Genomic DNA, 18244 nt, shown 5'->3' with positions numbered 1-18244 from the left:
CATCTGCGGCTCGGGCGAGGGCGTGGCCCCTGCTGCCCTCACACTGTCGGCGAGCCGGGCCTACCTTCCGCCCTGACCACCGGGCAGGCTTCCACCGTCCTCCAGACGAACACGTACTCGCATTCATCCAGCAGCTGGAACGTGGGCGAGCCCTGCAACAAGGAAGGCAGTGAAAGGACAGCCACGTGAACAGCCAGCGTGGCACCTCCGTGAGAGAAAGCCACTGTCAGCCACGTGGCCCCGCGGAGAGCACGCGCCAGCTGATCCCCACAAAGGCCGGGCCCAGGGGAACCCAGGCAAGTTGTGAGTTAGAAGATTCAGAGGTGGGAGGGACCTGGGGAATAGAGTGGACACACGAGACACACTGCTTGTCGCACTTGCACCGCCGTCTGGGCACACGCACCGCCGTCTGGGCACACTCACCGACGTCTGGGCACACGCACCACCATCTGGGCACACGCACCACCATCTGGGCACACTCACCGACGTCTGGGCACACGCACCGACGTCTGGGCACACTCACCGACGTCTGGGCACACGCACCACCGTCTGGGCACACGCACCACCGTCTGGGCACACGCACCGACGTCTGGGCACACTCACCGACGTCTGGGCACACGCACCACCGTCTGGGCACACACACCGATGTCTGGGCACACTCACCGACGTCTGGGCACACTCACCGACGTCTGGGCACACTCCAGCGTTATCCTGGTGGAAAAGCGCTGGTTCCCGTTGCACTTGTCGCCGTTGACGTAGACGAGGCTCAGGGACCCGTTGCCGGCAGCCTGAGGACTGATCTGCACCACACCCAGGTTCCAGCTGTCGTCCTCGGACACCAGGCACGACCCCACTGCGCTGCCTGCAAGAGCCGGGGGATTCGCTTGGGGTGCGGGTGGGGGAGGGGGAAGGCAGAAGGAACTGGAGTCCAAGGCCCTACACTCACCTCGGCACCCAGGGATGTACGGGAGGGGCGTGCACACGCTCAGGTAGAACGTTCTCCTCTGTCCGTCCGCCGAGGGGTCCACAGCAACCCAGGGCTTCCGGACGCTGCTCAGGCCGCTCAGGTCGTACTCGTTCCCGGCCAGGTCTGCAACATGGAACACGCAGGGCAGCAAGGCCTCCTCGTCGGCTGGGAGCGCGGCCCTCCTACCCAGCGGAGACCCACGCTGCACCCCTGGCACTCATTGCAGAGATGAGGGGGCCTGGCCGGTGTGCCCAGTGGTTAGAATGCCGGCTGCACACTGAAGGGTCGTGGGTACGATTCCCAGTCAAGGGCACGTACCTGGGTTGCAGGTTTGATCTGGCCCTGCTCGAGGTGCCTGCAGGAGGCAACCGATTGATGTGTCTCTCACATCGATGCTCCCCCTCTCTCTCTGCCTTCTTCCCTCCCTCCCACTCTCTCTAGAAATCAATGGGAAAATATCCCCAGGTGAGAATCAAAAGAAAAACCAACGCAGCAGCAGCAGCAGGAGGCTCCCTGCAGAAACGCCGCCCGCTCTGACCGTGCGGAGGGCCAGCCAGAGGGCGCAGGGGAGGGTCCCGGGGACACTGCTCAGCCTTGGGCCCATCTTACGCAACTTGGTCCTCTTTTCAGTCTTTCTTCCTCAGATAAGAAACTCAGAGTGTGTTTTATTTTCCCCCAAATTTCTTTCTCTGTTCTTAAGCATATAATTCTGATCCCAAATTGGAACTTAAAATCATTAACTATCCCAGATTCCCTTCAAGGGAAAGATTCCAAATCTAGGCAACTTTCAAAGAAAATGTGCAAACACACATGGCATGCTGCCTGTAAAATAAAACACGCCACATACACACTCACTCATGTGCACAGACGCACCCGTGCACTCACTCGTGCACACACACTCACATGCACACCTACTCACTCACGTGCACACGCACACTTCTGACCGGGCTCTGAGTTCCTGGTCCCCCAGGCCTTACCTGTGACCTGGCAATCCACTGGAGAAGGCACGCAGGCCAGTGCCGTTTCAAACTCAATGAAGGTGCTTCGGATGCCCAGGCCGGCATCGATGTCCTGATGCAGGAATTTGGGGATTCCTGGGTACACGTCGTCATTGCAAACAAAGCGGATGATAAAAGAATTACCAGTCTCTGGGGAACAAGGAGGACAGACTGTGAGAAACAGCAGCCATCACAGCGCCGCCCTCACAGCCCTTCCGCTGGAACCAGCCCCGAGGCCGCCTCGGAGACCGCGACCTCACAGCGCCAGGTCTGCTCAAGGGGCCTGCGCGGACCGGGGTGGCCACATCATGGCGACAGTGACCTGCGTGCAGATGGGGTGACGTGTGAACCTAGTGTCTTGGCCTCATACAGGGCAGGGCAAGAGCGGGTCTACGGGTGCGAGTACACGAAATAGTTATTCTTGTACTATTACTTATTAACGGAGGCCTGGTGCACAGACTCAAACTGGGCTGGCACTTTGATACCGGATTCGTGCACCAGTGGGGTCCCTCGGACTGGCCTACGGGGATCAGGCCAAAACTGACTCTCCGACATCCCCCGAAGGGTCCCGGATTGCAAGAGGATGGTTCTTGGGTGACGCATCCCAGAATCGGCCCCCTCCTCTCTGGGTTACAGGTGCGTCACCCGAACCGCGGCTGCCAAGTCACCGTAGCTCAGCAGCTCCTGCATTGAGTGTCTGCCCCCTGGTGGTCAGTGCGCGGCATAGCTACTGGCCAGTCACTTAGGCTTTTTTATATATAGATATTATTTCGCCTACAAATGACTGTAAACCTACTTTTGCCCCACCCTATATTCCAGAAAATATACACGTGCAACAACATCTGTCTATCAATGAAAACATTAGAAAACAACATCACTCTCCTCTATTGATTTAATCAAAAACATTTACCAAGTTCCCATTACACACGGGAGTGGGGGAAAAACGGAGCTTCCACTCCCATCCGGTGGTCCTGATAATAAGCACATTAAACACAGCCCAGGACAGGCCGGGAGAGAAGTGTAAGAAGGAAAAGGCAGAAATGGGCACAGAAGTCCCAGGAATGGTGGCACAGGACGCAGCGATGTTAGAGGCCGTGGCCCGGCTCACGGAGGTGAACCTGAGCAGATACCGGAAGAGGGTGAGGAAGTGAATGAACCACGTGGCCATCTTAAGGGAAGAGCGTTGAGGGCAGGGGAACAGCAAGGATCAAGGCCAGAAGGCGTGCGTGGGCAAGAATGTGCCTCGATGGTTTCAGAGCCAGGACGTCTGAGGACAGAGCCAGGATGAGAAAAGATCTGGACCCTGACTCTGGCTCTGCCCTGGGCAAGGGCCGGGCCCTCGTCCCCATCAAGTGCGGAGGTGGTTAAGCAGAAGGGCGTGACGTGCACGCAGCATCCCGACACAGGCAGCGTGGCTGGCACCTGACCACCAGCAGCCCGGGCTGGCACTTTGGTACCAAGTTCCTGCTGTGCGACACAGTGCGGAGAAGAGTAAAAGGGTTAAGAAACTGAACACAGCAAAACTGTATGAGCCCTGGCCAGTTTGGCTCAGTGGATAGAGCATTGGCCTGCGGACTGAGGGTCCCAGGTTCAATTCTGGTCAGGGCACATGCCCAGGTTGCGGGCTCGACCCCCAGTAGGGGGTGTGCAGGAGACAGCCAGTCAATGATTCTCTCTCATCAGTGATGTTTCTATCTCTCCCTCTCCCTTCCTCTCTGAAATCAATAAAGATATATTAAAAAAAAAAAAGTGACAATGTCCCGCGTCAGAGGGACAACTGGTGAAGGACGCGGGGAGGAGGGGCGAATGGGCAGCAGGGGTCCGGCCACCTCTCCAGTCGGGACCTGGGTGAGCACGAGGGCACGTCAGTGTGGCGCACGTGAGCCCGGAGGCGGGGGGACTCAGGCAGGGACTCCCTGACGTTACGCGCTCAGAAAGGCGACGGTCACAGAACCGCCAGCACACGTTCGGCCACAACAGCATGGCTCGGGGCTCACCCTTGGTGTCGGAGTAGGGGCCCTTGTAGGTCAGCGTCATGAAACCCTCCGTGGACAGCTGGAGGGTCTTCTCGAGTCCAACCAGCCGCTCTGGCTTCAGGTTGTTGAGATCCGTTGTCTGGGTCGCCGCCTCGCAGCCGGAAGCCGGCTTTCCGTCCAGGGTCCCACAGACGGGCATCGTGCCGCACACGTTAAACTGCGGGCCAGACGGTAAGAACCAAACCCACACCCTCAGGCTGCGCACCTCGCCACGGGGGAGAGCCCGCGACCCTGCCCCGGCCACGCTGGGCAGCGGACGCCCACTGCTTGGTCACCAACGCCCCACGTTTGGGCGAGAGTCCTGGAGTCGGCACCTCGGGCAAAGACCACGGCGAGTGCCCACGGACTGCCTCCAAGGCGCGGCACGTGTTACACGGCCCTGCACCTCCACACGCTCAGGTGCATTTCCGGTAACCATGACCACGTGACAGAGGACACACGTAAGCCCGTTTCACAGTACTTCAAGTCATACTAGAGAGCGACAGACAGCTAACATGTTAACTAAGTCATTATGGTGGGATAACCTAGGCTTCTTAAAGACGTTGACATCATCCCATGAAAATGAAGGAGAACAGGCCCCCAGGTGGGAAGACGGAGGAAAGGCCGCTCTCTGTCTGGTAAGTGTGTGTGGGAACATATACGAAATTAACCACGGACAAACAGCGGGTTTCTGAAGGACCAGGATCTCCCACTTCAGAAACGGCCTGTCGGTGCAATGCCAAGTAATCGGGGCTCTTCACTTCTAGCATGTTCTGTAGGGACTCATGTTATCTAGAATGTTCTCTACGGGTTCAACGAGGCTCTCGTCTGCCTCTCACACTCTTACAGGCAGCTAAGTACACCCTCGCCCACTGTAACTACACCCTCGCCCACTGTAACTACACCCTCACCCATTGTAACTACACTCTTGCCTATTTTAACTATACCCTTGTCTACTGTAAATGACCTCTTACACACTGTAACCTACACCCTCACCCATTGTAACTACACTCTCACCTACTGTAACTATACCCTTACCTACTGTAACCTATACCCTCATCTACTATAAATAACCTCACCCACTGTAACCTACATTCTCACCTATTGTAACTACACCCTCACCTATTGTAACCTACACTCTCGCCTGCTGTAACCTACCCCCTCACCTACTGTAACCTACACCCTCATCTACTGTGAGCGACACTCTCACCTACTGTAAATGACACCAGCAGGATGCCTCCCCCCCACCAGCTGCAGGCGGCCTCAGCGCACTGTCGCATTTCAAAGCAAACTGGGATTCACACCGAATTCTTACCACAAAAGTCTTCCCGATGCCAGAGACCACGTAGCCTTGGGAGCTGTTCAGCGGGTTCAGGTCAAACACGTACCCGCTGTTAGGGTCCCTTATGGCACAGGCCTGCGCGAACAAGGCGGGAAGAGACACACTCGAGCCACGTCCTGGAGGGCACAGCACACAGTGCCTCCCGAGCCTGCAGGTCCGCCCCACGGGAGCCCCAGAGGGAACGCAACCCTCGTGCCCACTGCCGGGGCTCAGTGGCTGGGCGCTGACCCAGGAACCAGGAGATCCCGGTTCAATTCCCACGCAGGGCACATGTCTGGTTGCGAGCTCAATCCCCAGTAGGGGGCGTGTGTTAACATGTTAACTAAGTCATTATGATGGGATAACAGCGGGTCAGTGTTTCCATGGTGATGCTGGTTAGATCAGGAAGGGGAGGGGGGGTGTGCAGAGCCGGACAGCGGGTGGAATGTCGGGGCAGCTCCGGGGTCCCGACGGCACCCGTACCTGGTCTGTGTCCGTCGTTATCTGGATGGGACAGGCGGCCTCCGTGTTCCACAGGAACGTGACCACACACTCCCAGATGAGAGAAAATATCGGGTGGGTGTTCTGGAAGGTCAAATGCAGGGCTAGGTGTCAATGGACAGGCTGGGTGCTCAATGAGCGTCATCCAGTTACAAGGTGCGTCCTCACGGTCCCTGCTCTGACAGTATCACCTCACCTCTTAGGCTTGGACGCTGAGGCATCTACCTGAGGCCGTGCCGGCAGTAAAGGGCGCAACTGGGACCCAAACCCAAGTCTGAGTCCAAGTCAACGCTTTCGAAAAGAGAACCTGATGACTCTACCCACCAGACTCGCTCGCCCCCGTTGAGACACACCAGGCGGTGCTGGCCAGGGGAGACCCAGGACGCCCCCGCCCCGCCGAGCGCCTCACCAGGCTGCCCCTGGAGCAGACGAGGTGGATCCGGGTGGTGTAGGTGGTCTGCATGCCGTCGCTGGTGGTGCAGGCCGAGCCGTTCTCGTACTCCAGCAGGAGGCTGCCGCTCTCCTCCACCAAGGGGCCGAACTTGGCCACGCCCAGGTTGCTGATGGAGACGACTTCAGAAAACACACCCTGCGAACAGCACGTCCGTGAGGGCCCCGGCGTCCTCGCTCCTCGCTCGTGCAGCGGGTTCGCGTCACTCGGTGCCGTGGTCCATGAAGTCCCGCGAGCACGGGGTGAGTATGCAGGGAGCCCGTTCCTCCGTGCAGGGGTGCCCTGCGCCTCTCTGCACACAAAGCTCACGCAGAATATGACCCCAGACCCTCACAAGCGCCCCCGCTGGCACGTCCCATTGTCTTCACTACAGGAAAACCACGTTCAGACCCGTGATCTGCCCACGGCCATCCCCCAACACCCATCAGAGACAGGCCTCGATTCCCACCCCGCCCCTCACATCCCCACCCTCCAGTCGTGAGAGCAGGAAGTAGACAAGGATGGGGGCGCCCCCTTGTCCCACCTCAGCGGGGAAGGTACCGGTCAGGCCACTGTGCCCATGTCCCACGTGACTGGGGGTATCGATGTGGGGGTAACAAACGTGAGCGAGGAGAGGAGTCGGCAAATACGGAACCCGTGGGCATCGAGCGCCGACTGTACTGAGGCCACTGCTTCCAGTATTGCACACGATGGTGTGCAAAACCCCAAGGGCACCCACCTCACCGCCACAGCAACGCCAGGCACCTCGACACCCGCCCAGGAAAGTGCGTTCCCGGTGTGCTATGTTACAGGAGCACATCTTTATTTTAAACTCGCCGCGCGGCCCAGCCGGTGTGGCTCAGTGGTTGAGCGTCGACCCAGGAACCAAGAGGTCACCGTTTCGATTCCCAGTCAGGGCACATGCTAGTTTGCCGGCTCAATCCCCAGTAGGGGGCGTGCAGGAGGCAGCCGATGGATGTGGTTTCTCTCTCATTGATGTTTCTATCTCTCTAACCCTTTCCCTTCCTCTCTCTCTCTAAAAACCAATAAAAATATATTTTTAAAAAATGAAAAGACTCACCGGGCAAAGAGCACAAGGGAACATACCAAACCCCTGGCAGTAACCGCACTCCCCCCGACAGACGTCGGGCAGCTCGGAGCCCGGACGAGAGCAAATGCTCAGACCTAGTCCACCCCGAGTGGCGCTCATTAGCCAGAAGCACGAGCTCTTGGAAGCAAAAACCACTCTTCGCCCGTGTCTGCCGGCCACCGGAAGGCACTTTAGAACTCAGACTAGACACTCGACCGGAGTTTCCTCAGCCCCGTACTGTGATCAGAGGTCCCCGCCCCGCCCCCAGGCTCGCTCAGGGCTTCAATCTGAACAATGATTTGCACAAGCGCACGCCAAGCAGGCCTCCTTCCTCTGAGGCCCGCCTCCGGGCCAGCCCGCCGGTGACCTGGGAGCCCAGAAACCGCCACGCGGCCCACGGCCGAGGGAGACCAGGCGACCGGCAGGCAGGCAGGCAGGCGCACCTGTTTGTTCTCGTATCTCATCTGGCAGGCGGACGCGTAGCGGTCGCAGCCCGGCACCGGGCTCAGGGGCCGGCACACGTTGATGTAGTACTTGCGCCACGCGCTGTGGGCTCCGGCGCTGTCCAGGGCGTACCAGTTTCCTTCGGGGCCGTCTTCAGACTTGGCCAGCCTGAAATGCCAGAGCAGCGTGTGCTTGTGAAGCCTGACAACTCATTGCTAAGCATTTAGAGAAACGCAGAGAACACGCCCTCACGGTCCCACTGCTGAGCTGCTCACCGTGACTCACGCACCCAGCAGCTTGGCGTGGCTGAACGCAGACCGCGGCGCACCCCGACCTGCCCCCCTCTGCACCGACAGCCACGGACCTAAATGACGCCGCTGAAGACGGAGGCTGCGGTGCAGAGACCCACAGTCACGGTTACTCCGCGTCACCGCCCCACCCTGCTCCTGCAGCCCAGAGCGCACGCCCTGCCACCGGCTCAGCGCCAGGCTCCCGGCGAGGCCTACATGCGAGACCTCCGCACTAACTGGACCGGCCAGGGCGAGGCCGAGGGCAGGCTGCCCGCACCTGGAGAGGTCGTACTGCTCCATGGAGAGCGGGTCCGTCACCAGGCACTCCAGCGGCTCCTCGGGGCAGGCGTAGCTGGTGTACCACCGGAAGTTGTAGGTCGAGTTATCTTCCTCCTGTCGTGACAGGAGACAGGGAGGATGCAGAGGAAGGGAATGTCATGGGAAGCCAGGGTTAAACAAACAAAGACAGGTACGTGCTCTATAAACACTTCACGTCCCCTCATGTTAACAACAGGAAGAGTGTCCAGTAAAAAATTAAGACAGCCCTGACCGGTGTGGCTCAGTGGATGGAGCGTCGGCCTGCGGACTGAAGGGTCCCAGGTTCGGTTCCGGTCAAGGGCATGTACTTCAGTTGCGAGCACATCCCCGGTAGGGGGTGTGCAGGAGGCAGCTGGTGGATGTTTCTCTCTCATCGATGTTTCTAACTCTCTATCCCTCTCCCTTCCTCTCTGTAAAAAATCAATAAAATATGTATTTTTTTAAAAAAAATTAAGACAATCCCAGGCTAAGTGGGAAGGAGGGATGGCTGCCATGCCTGTGTGTCTGGGACCCGCCGAGCAGGGCTGCGGGCGATCGGAGCAGAAAGGCCTGAGGCAGGGACAGCTCAGAGATGGAAACTGCCTACAGGCCCGGCAAACCTAAAGGACCCACTACTATCTCAGGAGGTGGTAAGGCGGCCAGGAGGCCAGACTGAAAGCTGTCTCTCTAAGTGAAGGGCCACGGCAGGCGGCTCAGTGCCGCTCTTGGGAGCCAGACAATGCGGCCGTTTATCCCCAGGGACGCCCAGCACACACCCCACCTACAGGGAGAGCCTCGTCTCAGTCCACACAGGCACCAGCCCCGAGGACACTTTCTCCTTTCCTACCGTCTCCACGGGTCTCACCTCCCGCAGCGCCGTGCACGGGCCCACGTGGGCACACACAGCCCTTCCTACCTGGTACTCGGGGACCCACAGCCCCTCCCTATCCAGTACTCGGGGACCCACAGCCCCTCCCTATCCAGTACTCGGGGACCCACAGCCCCTCCCTATCCAGTACTCGGGGACCCACAGCCCCTCCCTATCCAGTACTCGGGGACCCACAGCCCCTCCCTACCTGGTACTCGGGGACCCACAGCCCCTCCCTACCTGGTACTCGGGGACCCACAGCCCCTCCCTATCCAGTACTCGGGGACCCACAGCCCCTCCCTACCTGGTACTCGGGGACCCACAGCCCCTCCCTATCCAGTACTCGGGGACCCACAGCCCCTCCCTACCTGGTACTCGGGGACCCACAGCCCCTCCCTACCTGGTACTCGGGGACCCACAGCCCCTCCCTACCTGGTACTCGGGGACCCACAGCCCCTCCCTACCTGGTACTCGGGGACCCACAGCCCCTCCCTATCCAGTACTCGGGGACCCACAGCCCCTCCCTACCTGGTACTCGGGGACCCACAGCCCCTCCCTACCTGGTACTCGGGGACCCACAGCCCCTCCCTACCTGGTACTCGGGGACCCACAGCCCCTCCCTACCTGGTACTCGGGGACCCACAGCCCCTCCCTACCTGGTACTCGGGGACGCCCACGCCTGCGTCCCGGTCACAGAGGAAGGTGATCAGCGTGGCTCTGGGAGTGTGTCTGTTGTTATTGTAGGGCGTGCCGTCTCTGTAGTTCAGCTGGATCATCCCATCGTAATAGGAAAGCTTAGCGTTGCTCTGTCCCAAGTTCCAGGCCTTCCCATCGCTGAAACAAGCAAGCGCCTCTCAGAAGAGAGACCCAGACCAGCCGCCTGCGACGCTGAACAGGAGGAGGGCCGGCAGGAAGGGGGCAGCGGGGCCGGGACCCAGGGCACAGACCACCCTGACCCCGGCCAGGATGCTAAGCCCGGGGGGCAGGGGGGCGGGGGGGGTGAGAGGGCAACCCCCCCTCGGGAACCCAAGCCCACAGCTGGCTGAGGGTGCAGCCCCTTCATTTGCACTAGCGAGTAGGGAAACACCCAAATGTCTAACAAGTGAGCGGAGCCAGCACACGAAGGCGGGCTTTGTGGAAACGGCTCCTCGTTGCCAAGGGAAACAGCACTCCCAGCATCCTCTGGTTCGCAGGCTACCTGTTCTCCGCCTCTGAAGGCAGGGAGCACACCTGTCCCCGAAGAAACGTCCGTTACCCACGAAACCGCGGGGCTGCTGACCGGAGACTTGCCTTCTCGCCACCTGGCAGGCCCCCGAGCCCGGCTGGCAGGCGCCCGCGGTCACCGCCGCGCACACGTTGATGTAAAAGTCGTACTTGGCCGTCTCAACCTTGTAGCCATCTTTCTTGGTGAGAGGCGACAGGTCAAAAGAGAACCCTACGGGAGAGAGCAGCCGCCCCGGGGCGGGTCAGCCGGGCACAGACAGGGGCCGCAGCGCAGCCTCTCGCAGGCGCTCTTCCCCGACGCCGGCGGCAGGGCCCGGCCTTCGGCACAGGAGCAGCCACTCCGCTTACACCGTCCAACACGAAGTTCCACGCAAAGCCCACCCCCGCTGGTCACGTAACCCGGACGCTCCACGCGGGATGGGTACCACGGGGCCTGCGTGAAGTCTCTCAGGCGGTTTCCCTGGCCAGACACTCGCGTGAAAAGCCTTTTCCACGCGACTCACTTCCTTGTGACCCTCAGGTTTCGCGTTCGGCAAAACCTCCCTTGACCACCAAGTTAAGGAGGTTCCTCGTGACCTCAAACCCCAGGATTTCAGGGTGTTGGCCCCGCACGTTAGTATCACTCTAAAGCAGGTCACCTCTCAAACGCTCATGGGAAACACGCTTTAAAAGCCCAAGCAGGTCCCGGGACGCTGCCCGCCCGGAGCTGGCACACGCGGGATACACACCTGCCTGGGCGTCGAAGACGGTGCAGTTGTCGCCCTCGGTGCGGGACAGCACGCAGGCGGCGGCCGTGTGCCACTCGAACTCGTAGAAGCAGCCGTCCTCGCGGGCGTCCATCAGCACCGGGGCACTCTCCAGTTCCCCTGTGGGGAGCAGCGCCGTCACCCCCAGGCTCCCAGAGTCAGCCCCACGGAGGGGGGGGGGGGGGGGAGGCGGCGGGACACTGAGGGGCAGAGGGGCAGGCTGGGAAGGTGAGAAGGTTCTGGAGATGGCAGTGGTAACTGTTGCCCAACAATGGGAATGTGCTTCATGCCAAGGAACTGTCCACTTAAAACGGTTAAAATGGTGTCGTTCATGTTATGTGTACTTTACCACAATTTCAAAAAATACATACATTTTATGTTATGCTTATTATGCCATAAATTAAAAAATATATATATAAAGCTCAAAAAAATAGTCCTAGCCGGCTGAGTGGCTTGGTACTGCCGACCGGTGCACGAAAGGTCGCCGGTTTGATTCCGGGTCAGGGCACATGCCCACGGGGCAGGCTCTTCGCCAGTAGGGGGCGTGCAGGCGGCAGCCCACTGATGTTTCTTTCTCTCCTTCTCCCTCCTTCTCTCTCTAAAATCAATAAAAACTTATTTATTTTAAAAAAGAAAAATACTCCTAGCCCCTGAGCTTATTCCACAGGTGAGAATTTATCTCAAGGAAATACGTCCACGGGAGGAGGGGCGGAAATGTAACAGCACGGTGAGCGACAGCGGCAACGTGTGAAGACGGTAAGACCGAGCCGTGATCAACGCTCAGCTCTCTCAACAGGACAGTCCCAGAACATTACGCATATGATGGCGACATCGAAAATGATTCACAAAACACTGCGTTTTGAGAAACACAAAAACGTGTGACTCTCTCTATAGGTTTTGACCCCGTAAAACAGTGTAAGTAAAGGACAGTAAAGAATGCATTGCCCTGGCCGGTGTGGCTCAGTGGTTACGGTGTTGGTCTGCGGACTGAAAGGTCCCGGGTTCGATTCCAGCCAAGGGCACATACCCGGGTTGCGGGCTTGATCCCCAGTAGGGGCGTGGAGGAGGCAGCCGATCAATGATTCTCATCATTGATGTTTCTATCTCTCTCTCCCTCTCCTTTCCTCTCTGAAATCAATAAAAATATTTAAAAAAAAAAAAAAAGGAATGCATTGTGTTCCGTGGTGAAACCAAGGACAGCACTTTTTTAAAATACATTTTTATTGATTTCAGAGAGGAAGGGAGAGGGAGAGACAGAAACATCAACGATGAGAGAGAGTCATTGATCGGCTGCCTCCTGCACGGCCCCCACTGGGGATCGAGCCCGAAACCCGGGCCTGTGCCCTGACCCGGAATTGAACCGTGATCTCCTGGTTCCTAGGTCGAAGCTCAGCCACCGAGCCCCGCCAGCCGGGCCGGACAGCCTTTCTAAGCCACTCCCCGGAGCTAGGCGCTGTGTGATCGCTGTGTGTCAGTCCTAAGCAAGACGCCACGCACAGAACGTGGCTCTTTGGGAAAATTACGACGATGCCCTCAGGCACCTCACGGTCTCTCCATTTCTGGGCTGGTTTGGGGGGGGGGGGGGGGGGGGTCAAATCCAACTGACCACCATTAGGGTTCTGGACCCTGAAATGCTTGACCCCACCCTCCGGCCTCATCACCCGGCAGTGCCCACAAGGAACCGCAATGAGGAGCGTGGGCACACCGCTGCCAACAGCCACCGATACGTTTTATCTTTCCTTTTTCTAAACGTTTACCTGGCTTGCACACAAGTATTATATCCGTTTTTATTCTCTTCTTATCACCACAAGCATCCCCATCTGAATAAGAGAGTAGGATGTTCCCATTCTCTTTTGTGGGAGAAGAAACGAATTTGCCCAGACTCTTCTTTCCATTCTTATCTGGAAAAAAAAAAGGGGGTGAGGGAGACAGAAGACATGATTAAAAATGGTAAAGACACAAAGAGGTACCCAAACTCAGCAGGTGTGCCATGCCCCTTTCTCGGCCCGCCTGCCCTGGCCAGGTGGTCAACGACTTTTTCCTGAGTGACAAGTGCGGCCGGTGGTGGCAGCCACGTGGAAAAACCCCCAAGGCCACCTGCAGGCTTAGCAGGAAAGTGCGAGAATGATAAGCCACGTCCCCTGCGCCCACAGGAGTGGGAAGGCTACACCCCCACCAGGCCATCCCGTAAAGCAGGCGTGGGAACATCCGGCCGTGGGCCACATAAGGCCCTCCACCCCCCGCCATCACTTGGTCTGGCCCTGACAAGGCATTAGGGGTGAGGAGTTAATTAACTGTTTGACCAACATGTCTAAGTTGGTCAAATGATGTTATTAATATCCAAGTGGCCCTTGGCAGGAGAAAGGTTCCCGCCCCTGCGTCAAATAACACTGCTCCCCCATTCTGGGGCCTCAGCTGCCCCGAGGCACGGAGCTTTTCACGGCACAGCCAGGGGGCTAGAGAGTAACTAAACCTGTTCAGCCAGCCAAGAACGTGGCCACGTAATGGTAGTTTGGTTGATCTTTACTATCAAGTTCTGAAACTCTGGGCCACGTCCTTAAAGGCCACGCTTGGACCTGCTCGGAAAGACACAGCACCTTCTGAATAGGGGGGTGACGGAGGGGCTGTTACTGACGGCCCGGTGCCCGTCCGTCCCCAGCGGGGCTGGCGCAGGGGTGACCCCTGACACCCACCTGGGCTCACGACTCCTTGTTTCACGTGTGTAGCAGACTCGAGTGACTCCCCTGCCTGTCGCTTTCAAGGTGACTCCTAAGTGACACTAATACACTACACACACACACGCCCATCTAAGGCGTGTGAGCACAGCAGGGTAGGACAGCCCAGCCCAGCGGAAGGCACCTGGGGACAGCGCTCTCAGACGAAGGCCACAAGATCGGATGCCAGTCGCCTTCCGCCATAACGTTTGAAAAACCAAGCAGTCAGGTTGTTAAAATAATCAAAATCCATTTTGCACAAGTACTAGCCATGTGCTTCCTCGGGTTACAGAGCGAACAGATCACCAAGCACTTTCAACAGGTTCTCTCCGCTCCGGCCACGGACTGGCCATCAGGAGGCCGCGGCCACCGAGGCCCGTCTCCGCCCCGGGGGCGCCGTGGCTGCTGCGGCCACCATCCCTGCGTCCTCACAGCCCGAGGTGCTGAACGCGGAGTGGAGCGGGGCCACCCCGGGCGCGCCCGGCGCGGCACTCACCCACAGCGCACACGGCCGCGTCCTCGGGGCAGCCCCGGGCCTGGCCCTCCGGCAGCAGCCGGTGGCAAATGTTGATGAAGAAGTGCTTCTTCTCGGCTCCCTTCTGGCTGCCACCCACGGCCTCCCAGTTCCGTTCCGGTTCTGTGGAAAAATAAAGTAAAAGGAGCTTCTTTCGTCAAAGGCAGCGACTGTTTCCCGTGAGTCACTGTATTTTGCTACTGTTATGAATCGTAATGTAAATATCTGTGTTTTCCGACGGTCTTAGGCGACCCTGCTAGCGGTTCTCAACCTGTGGGTCATTAACAGTAGCAAAATTACAGTTATGAAGTAGCAACGACAATAATTTTATGGTTGGGGGTCACCACCACATGAGGAGCTGTATTAAAGGGTCGCGGCGTTAGGAAGGCGGAGAACCGCTGTGCTACATGGACGTGCTGTGAGATGACACAGGAAGCTGATGGAACGTCCTTCACCAGTTACAAACGCGGTGGGAACTCGGGAGATCTACTCTCTTAGCAACAGAGTTTAAGTTAAAAAAAAAAAAAAGTTTCACCCTGGCCAGTGTTGCTCTGTGGTTAGAGTGTCACAGGTCCAATTACTAGTCAAGGGCATGTACCTGGTTTGCAGGTTCAATCCCTGGTCCCAGTCAGGGAGCATGTGGGAGGCAACCAATCCATGTGGCTCTCTCTCATCGCTGTCTCTCTCTCTCTCTCTCTCTCTCTCTCTCTCTCTCTCTCTCTCGTTCCCCCTCCCTCCCTTCCACTCTCTAAAAATCAATGGGAAAAATGCCCTCGGGTGAGGGGTTTTTTTTAAAGTTTCTAATAACAAAGCACGAGGCCTGGCACACAGCAGGCGCGGGCAGTTTTTACTGAAACGTGGCAAGATGAGCTCGAAATACCCCAAGTAGAAAACAGGGGTGCCGACCTCAAATTCAGACACCCTGCCGTGAGTCAGCGCCACTTCTCATCATTCCTACCGCTACGTGAGGAGGGAGAGGCCACGCTGGGCGCGCTGACAATGGACGTAATGACAGCCCTTCCAAATGTTCGTGGGGAAGGAGACAGGAAAATGCGCCCCAACACGCACACGGCTGAGACCCACACGGGCACGGGGCCTCCCTGCGGGCACGGGGCCCTCCCTGCGGGCACGGGGCCCTCCCTGCGGGCACGGGGCCCTCCCTGCGGGCACAGGGGCCTCCCTGCGGGCACAGGGCCCTCCCTGCGGGCACGGGGCCCTCCCTGCGGGCACGGGGCCCTCCCTGCGGGCACAGGGCCCTCCCTGCGGGCATAGGGGCCCTCCCTGCGGGCACGGGGCCCTCCCTGCGGGCACGGGGCCCTCCCTGCGGGCATAGGGCCCTCCCTGCGGGCACGGGGCCCTCCCTGCGGGCACGGGGCCCTCCCTGCGGGCATAGGGGCCTCCCTGCGGGCACGGGGCCCTCCCTGCGGGCATAGGGGCCTACCTGCGTGCCGGGCCAGAGCGGACAGGTCGTACCGCTGCTTCCCGTTGGTGAGGCCACACAGGAGGTCCTCCTTCTCTTTCACACACGCGTGCTTCGTGTCCCACGTGAAGAAGTAGGTGCAGTCCACCTCCCCGGTGAACACAGGAGCGCCTCTCCCGCCGTTACCTGTGCAACCGGAAAAGGAAAAGGAAAACACTCCACTGATCCCACGAGCACAATGACCTGACCAGCAAAGTCAGACCCGAAGCAGGGAGGCACGACAGGCTGACCGACCGCGACGCGGGGACGAGAAGGGATAAGCCCAAGAACTTGTACCCTTATGTGCACAGCCCCTGGGCACGGCAATGGGGCGGTGAAGGCCGGGGGTGGGGGGGGGTGGGGGAGGGGAAATGGGAGAGAGCTGTAACACTACTGACAATGGAAATACATGTTAAACACAAACACTCCACTATATGCCCAAACCCAGGGATGTCAAAGGAGCGAGGGCAGAAACAGGGGACACGGCAAACGGGACACCAACAGCCAGCACCCCGGACGCAGCTGAACATGAACAAACCCCAGCCCCAAAGCCCGGGGTCAGAGGGCACAGATTAGAGCAGAGGCTCGGCTCACCCCGACCCTCGGAGCGGCCTGCGCCGCTTTCGTCTCGGTGGGACACGGGCTGCTGACCCCCGCGGCACGAGGCCTGAGGTCAGCTCCACTCCGCCAGCCGCTGGGCCAGGCCAGACCCACGGACAGGGCAGGACAGGGCAGCGGCCAGAGCTGTCCCAGGGGTGCCCCGGGCTTGGTGATGTCGCTGTGGGCAAGACCAGGTCCCTGGGGCCCAAAGCAGACGAGGGACCCTTCCTGCAGTCCCCCCACTGCAGCAGCTGTGGGCGTCACCTTGCAGAGCTGCAGGCTGGCCTCCAGGTGGCGCCAGCACCCTTCATTCTGGGGACTGCATGCGTACGTGTCTCCCACACCCTGCTCGCATCTGCAGTCTGCTGACCACCCCATCAGGGAGCCCCCCGTTCCCCAACGAGGAGCCCCACGGCTCGGCTCTGCCCAGGAAGCCAGCCCCTCCCGGGGGGTCGCCCCCGGTCCAAGGAGCCGGGGGTCGGCGAGCTGTGCCGACTCCTCCCCCGGCCCCTCCGGCTGGTGGGCGCTGGCACCGGGCTGTCTCCCTCCCCCGCCGGGTTAGCAGTCCCCCCCCCCGCCCTCCAGCTCCGCCTCTCTGCGGCGAGCGCCCACAGTGCGCAGTGTTCTCCAGGAAAGGGAAATGATTTCTGTGCCCAGGGAAAACGAGGTTTCACTGCAGCTCCTATTAAGCATTTAATATGACAAACAGCACAGTCATGCTACCAGCAGCTCGCCGGCACTGCGCACAATCCGAGCCAGGCACTGGGCGGGCGCCTGCGTGTGCCGTGGGGGCCGGCCGTAGGAACAGGCTCTGATTTAAGCATTTTATAAAACCTGGCATGCCTGATCCTAAGAGCCCATGGCACAGGTACAATTCCAGCCCCGTTTACTAGATTCGGGCGGCTAAATAATTTGCCTATGGTTTCACAGCTAGGGCGCGAGGAGCCGGGAATCAAATCCAGACGCTCGTTAGCACAGCAACGCGGCCTCGCACTGCGGCGGCCACGTCCCCTTTTTAAAGTGCGTGAAAGCCAGTCTCTTGTCTCTCGAAGCAGCACGGCCGCCCCCTCCCTGCTGACAACACGCACCCGCCTGCTCGGGAGCGCGGCCGCCCGCTCACCCGCCCACGCCGGCCGGTGACTCACTCCTCTACTTGGAACACAGCGCCGTTTCCTCGAACCGCTGCGTGTCCTCCACCAGCTCCGCTCACACACCTCCCTCCCGTTCGACCACCAGCTCCCAGCACCCACCCCACGCCGAGCGGGTTCTGCATCTGAGACGCGCTAAGATCTGTGGGGGTCCCTGTAGAGCCAGGGGGGTGCATCTTGCCTGTCTCCTCATTTAACTCCTCAAACGCTTTTAGGAGACAAGTCAGCCCCACGCCCCTCTCCCAAGCCTCTTCTGTTTGCTGGTTAGTGCAGGGGGCGAGCGTGTGCACGAGCTTTTCGCTCTGTCAATCCCCCCACCCCGCCATGGCCCCCTCCCAGCACGGCGTGTACATGGCTCGCAGCACGGCGTGTACATGGCTCCCAGCATGTGGACTCCGTGACCAGCTGAGGGAAGTGGTTTTTCCAGGGGATCCACGGCGCTGCGCCCTGGCTGCGTAGCCGCGGCGCCCACTCCTCCGTCCCTCGGTGGTAAGACAGTGCAGCTCCTCCCCAGCCGGGGTTCCTTTCCTCTCGGGGCTCACAGCTCAGCTACGTCCCCCAGCCCCCTGCATGGAGGGTGGCCGCGCCCCTTAGAAAGAACTGCTGCTCCCTCCCATC

At 59.4% G+C, this 18244-nt stretch overlaps 1 protein-coding gene across 3 annotated transcripts in view; it reads right to left on the bottom strand.

Moving 5' to 3' along the window:
- Positions 1-18244, bottom strand: part of IGF2R (insulin like growth factor 2 receptor) — a 98839-nt gene that overhangs the window by 32570 nt on the left and 48025 nt on the right. For all 3 annotated transcript variants that reach the window (XM_054721648.1, XM_054721646.1, XM_054721647.1), the window contains exons 11-26: positions 15861-16025; positions 14402-14542; positions 12949-13092; positions 11174-11311; positions 10512-10656; positions 9878-10055; positions 8334-8449; positions 7766-7934; positions 6212-6391; positions 5785-5886; positions 5296-5397; positions 3963-4158; positions 1945-2115; positions 947-1090; positions 684-862; positions 65-152 (exon numbers count right to left, since the gene is read on the bottom strand). In XM_054721648.1, the coding sequence (XP_054577623.1) occupies positions 65-152; positions 684-862; positions 947-1090; positions 1945-2115; positions 3963-4158; positions 5296-5397; positions 5785-5886; positions 6212-6391; positions 7766-7934; positions 8334-8449; positions 9878-10055; positions 10512-10656; positions 11174-11311; positions 12949-13092; positions 14402-14542; positions 15861-16025 (2358 nt within the window). The remainder of the gene's footprint in view (positions 1-64; positions 153-683; positions 863-946; positions 1091-1944; positions 2116-3962; positions 4159-5295; positions 5398-5784; positions 5887-6211; positions 6392-7765; positions 7935-8333; positions 8450-9877; positions 10056-10511; positions 10657-11173; positions 11312-12948; positions 13093-14401; positions 14543-15860; positions 16026-18244) is intronic.

The sequence above is a fragment of the Eptesicus fuscus genome, chromosome 10 (assembly GCF_027574615.1).
Source record: "Eptesicus fuscus isolate TK198812 chromosome 10, DD_ASM_mEF_20220401, whole genome shotgun sequence".
Lineage (NCBI taxonomy): Eukaryota > Metazoa > Chordata > Mammalia > Chiroptera > Vespertilionidae > Eptesicus > Eptesicus fuscus.
This window is presented reverse-complemented; position numbering and strand designations above follow the sequence as displayed.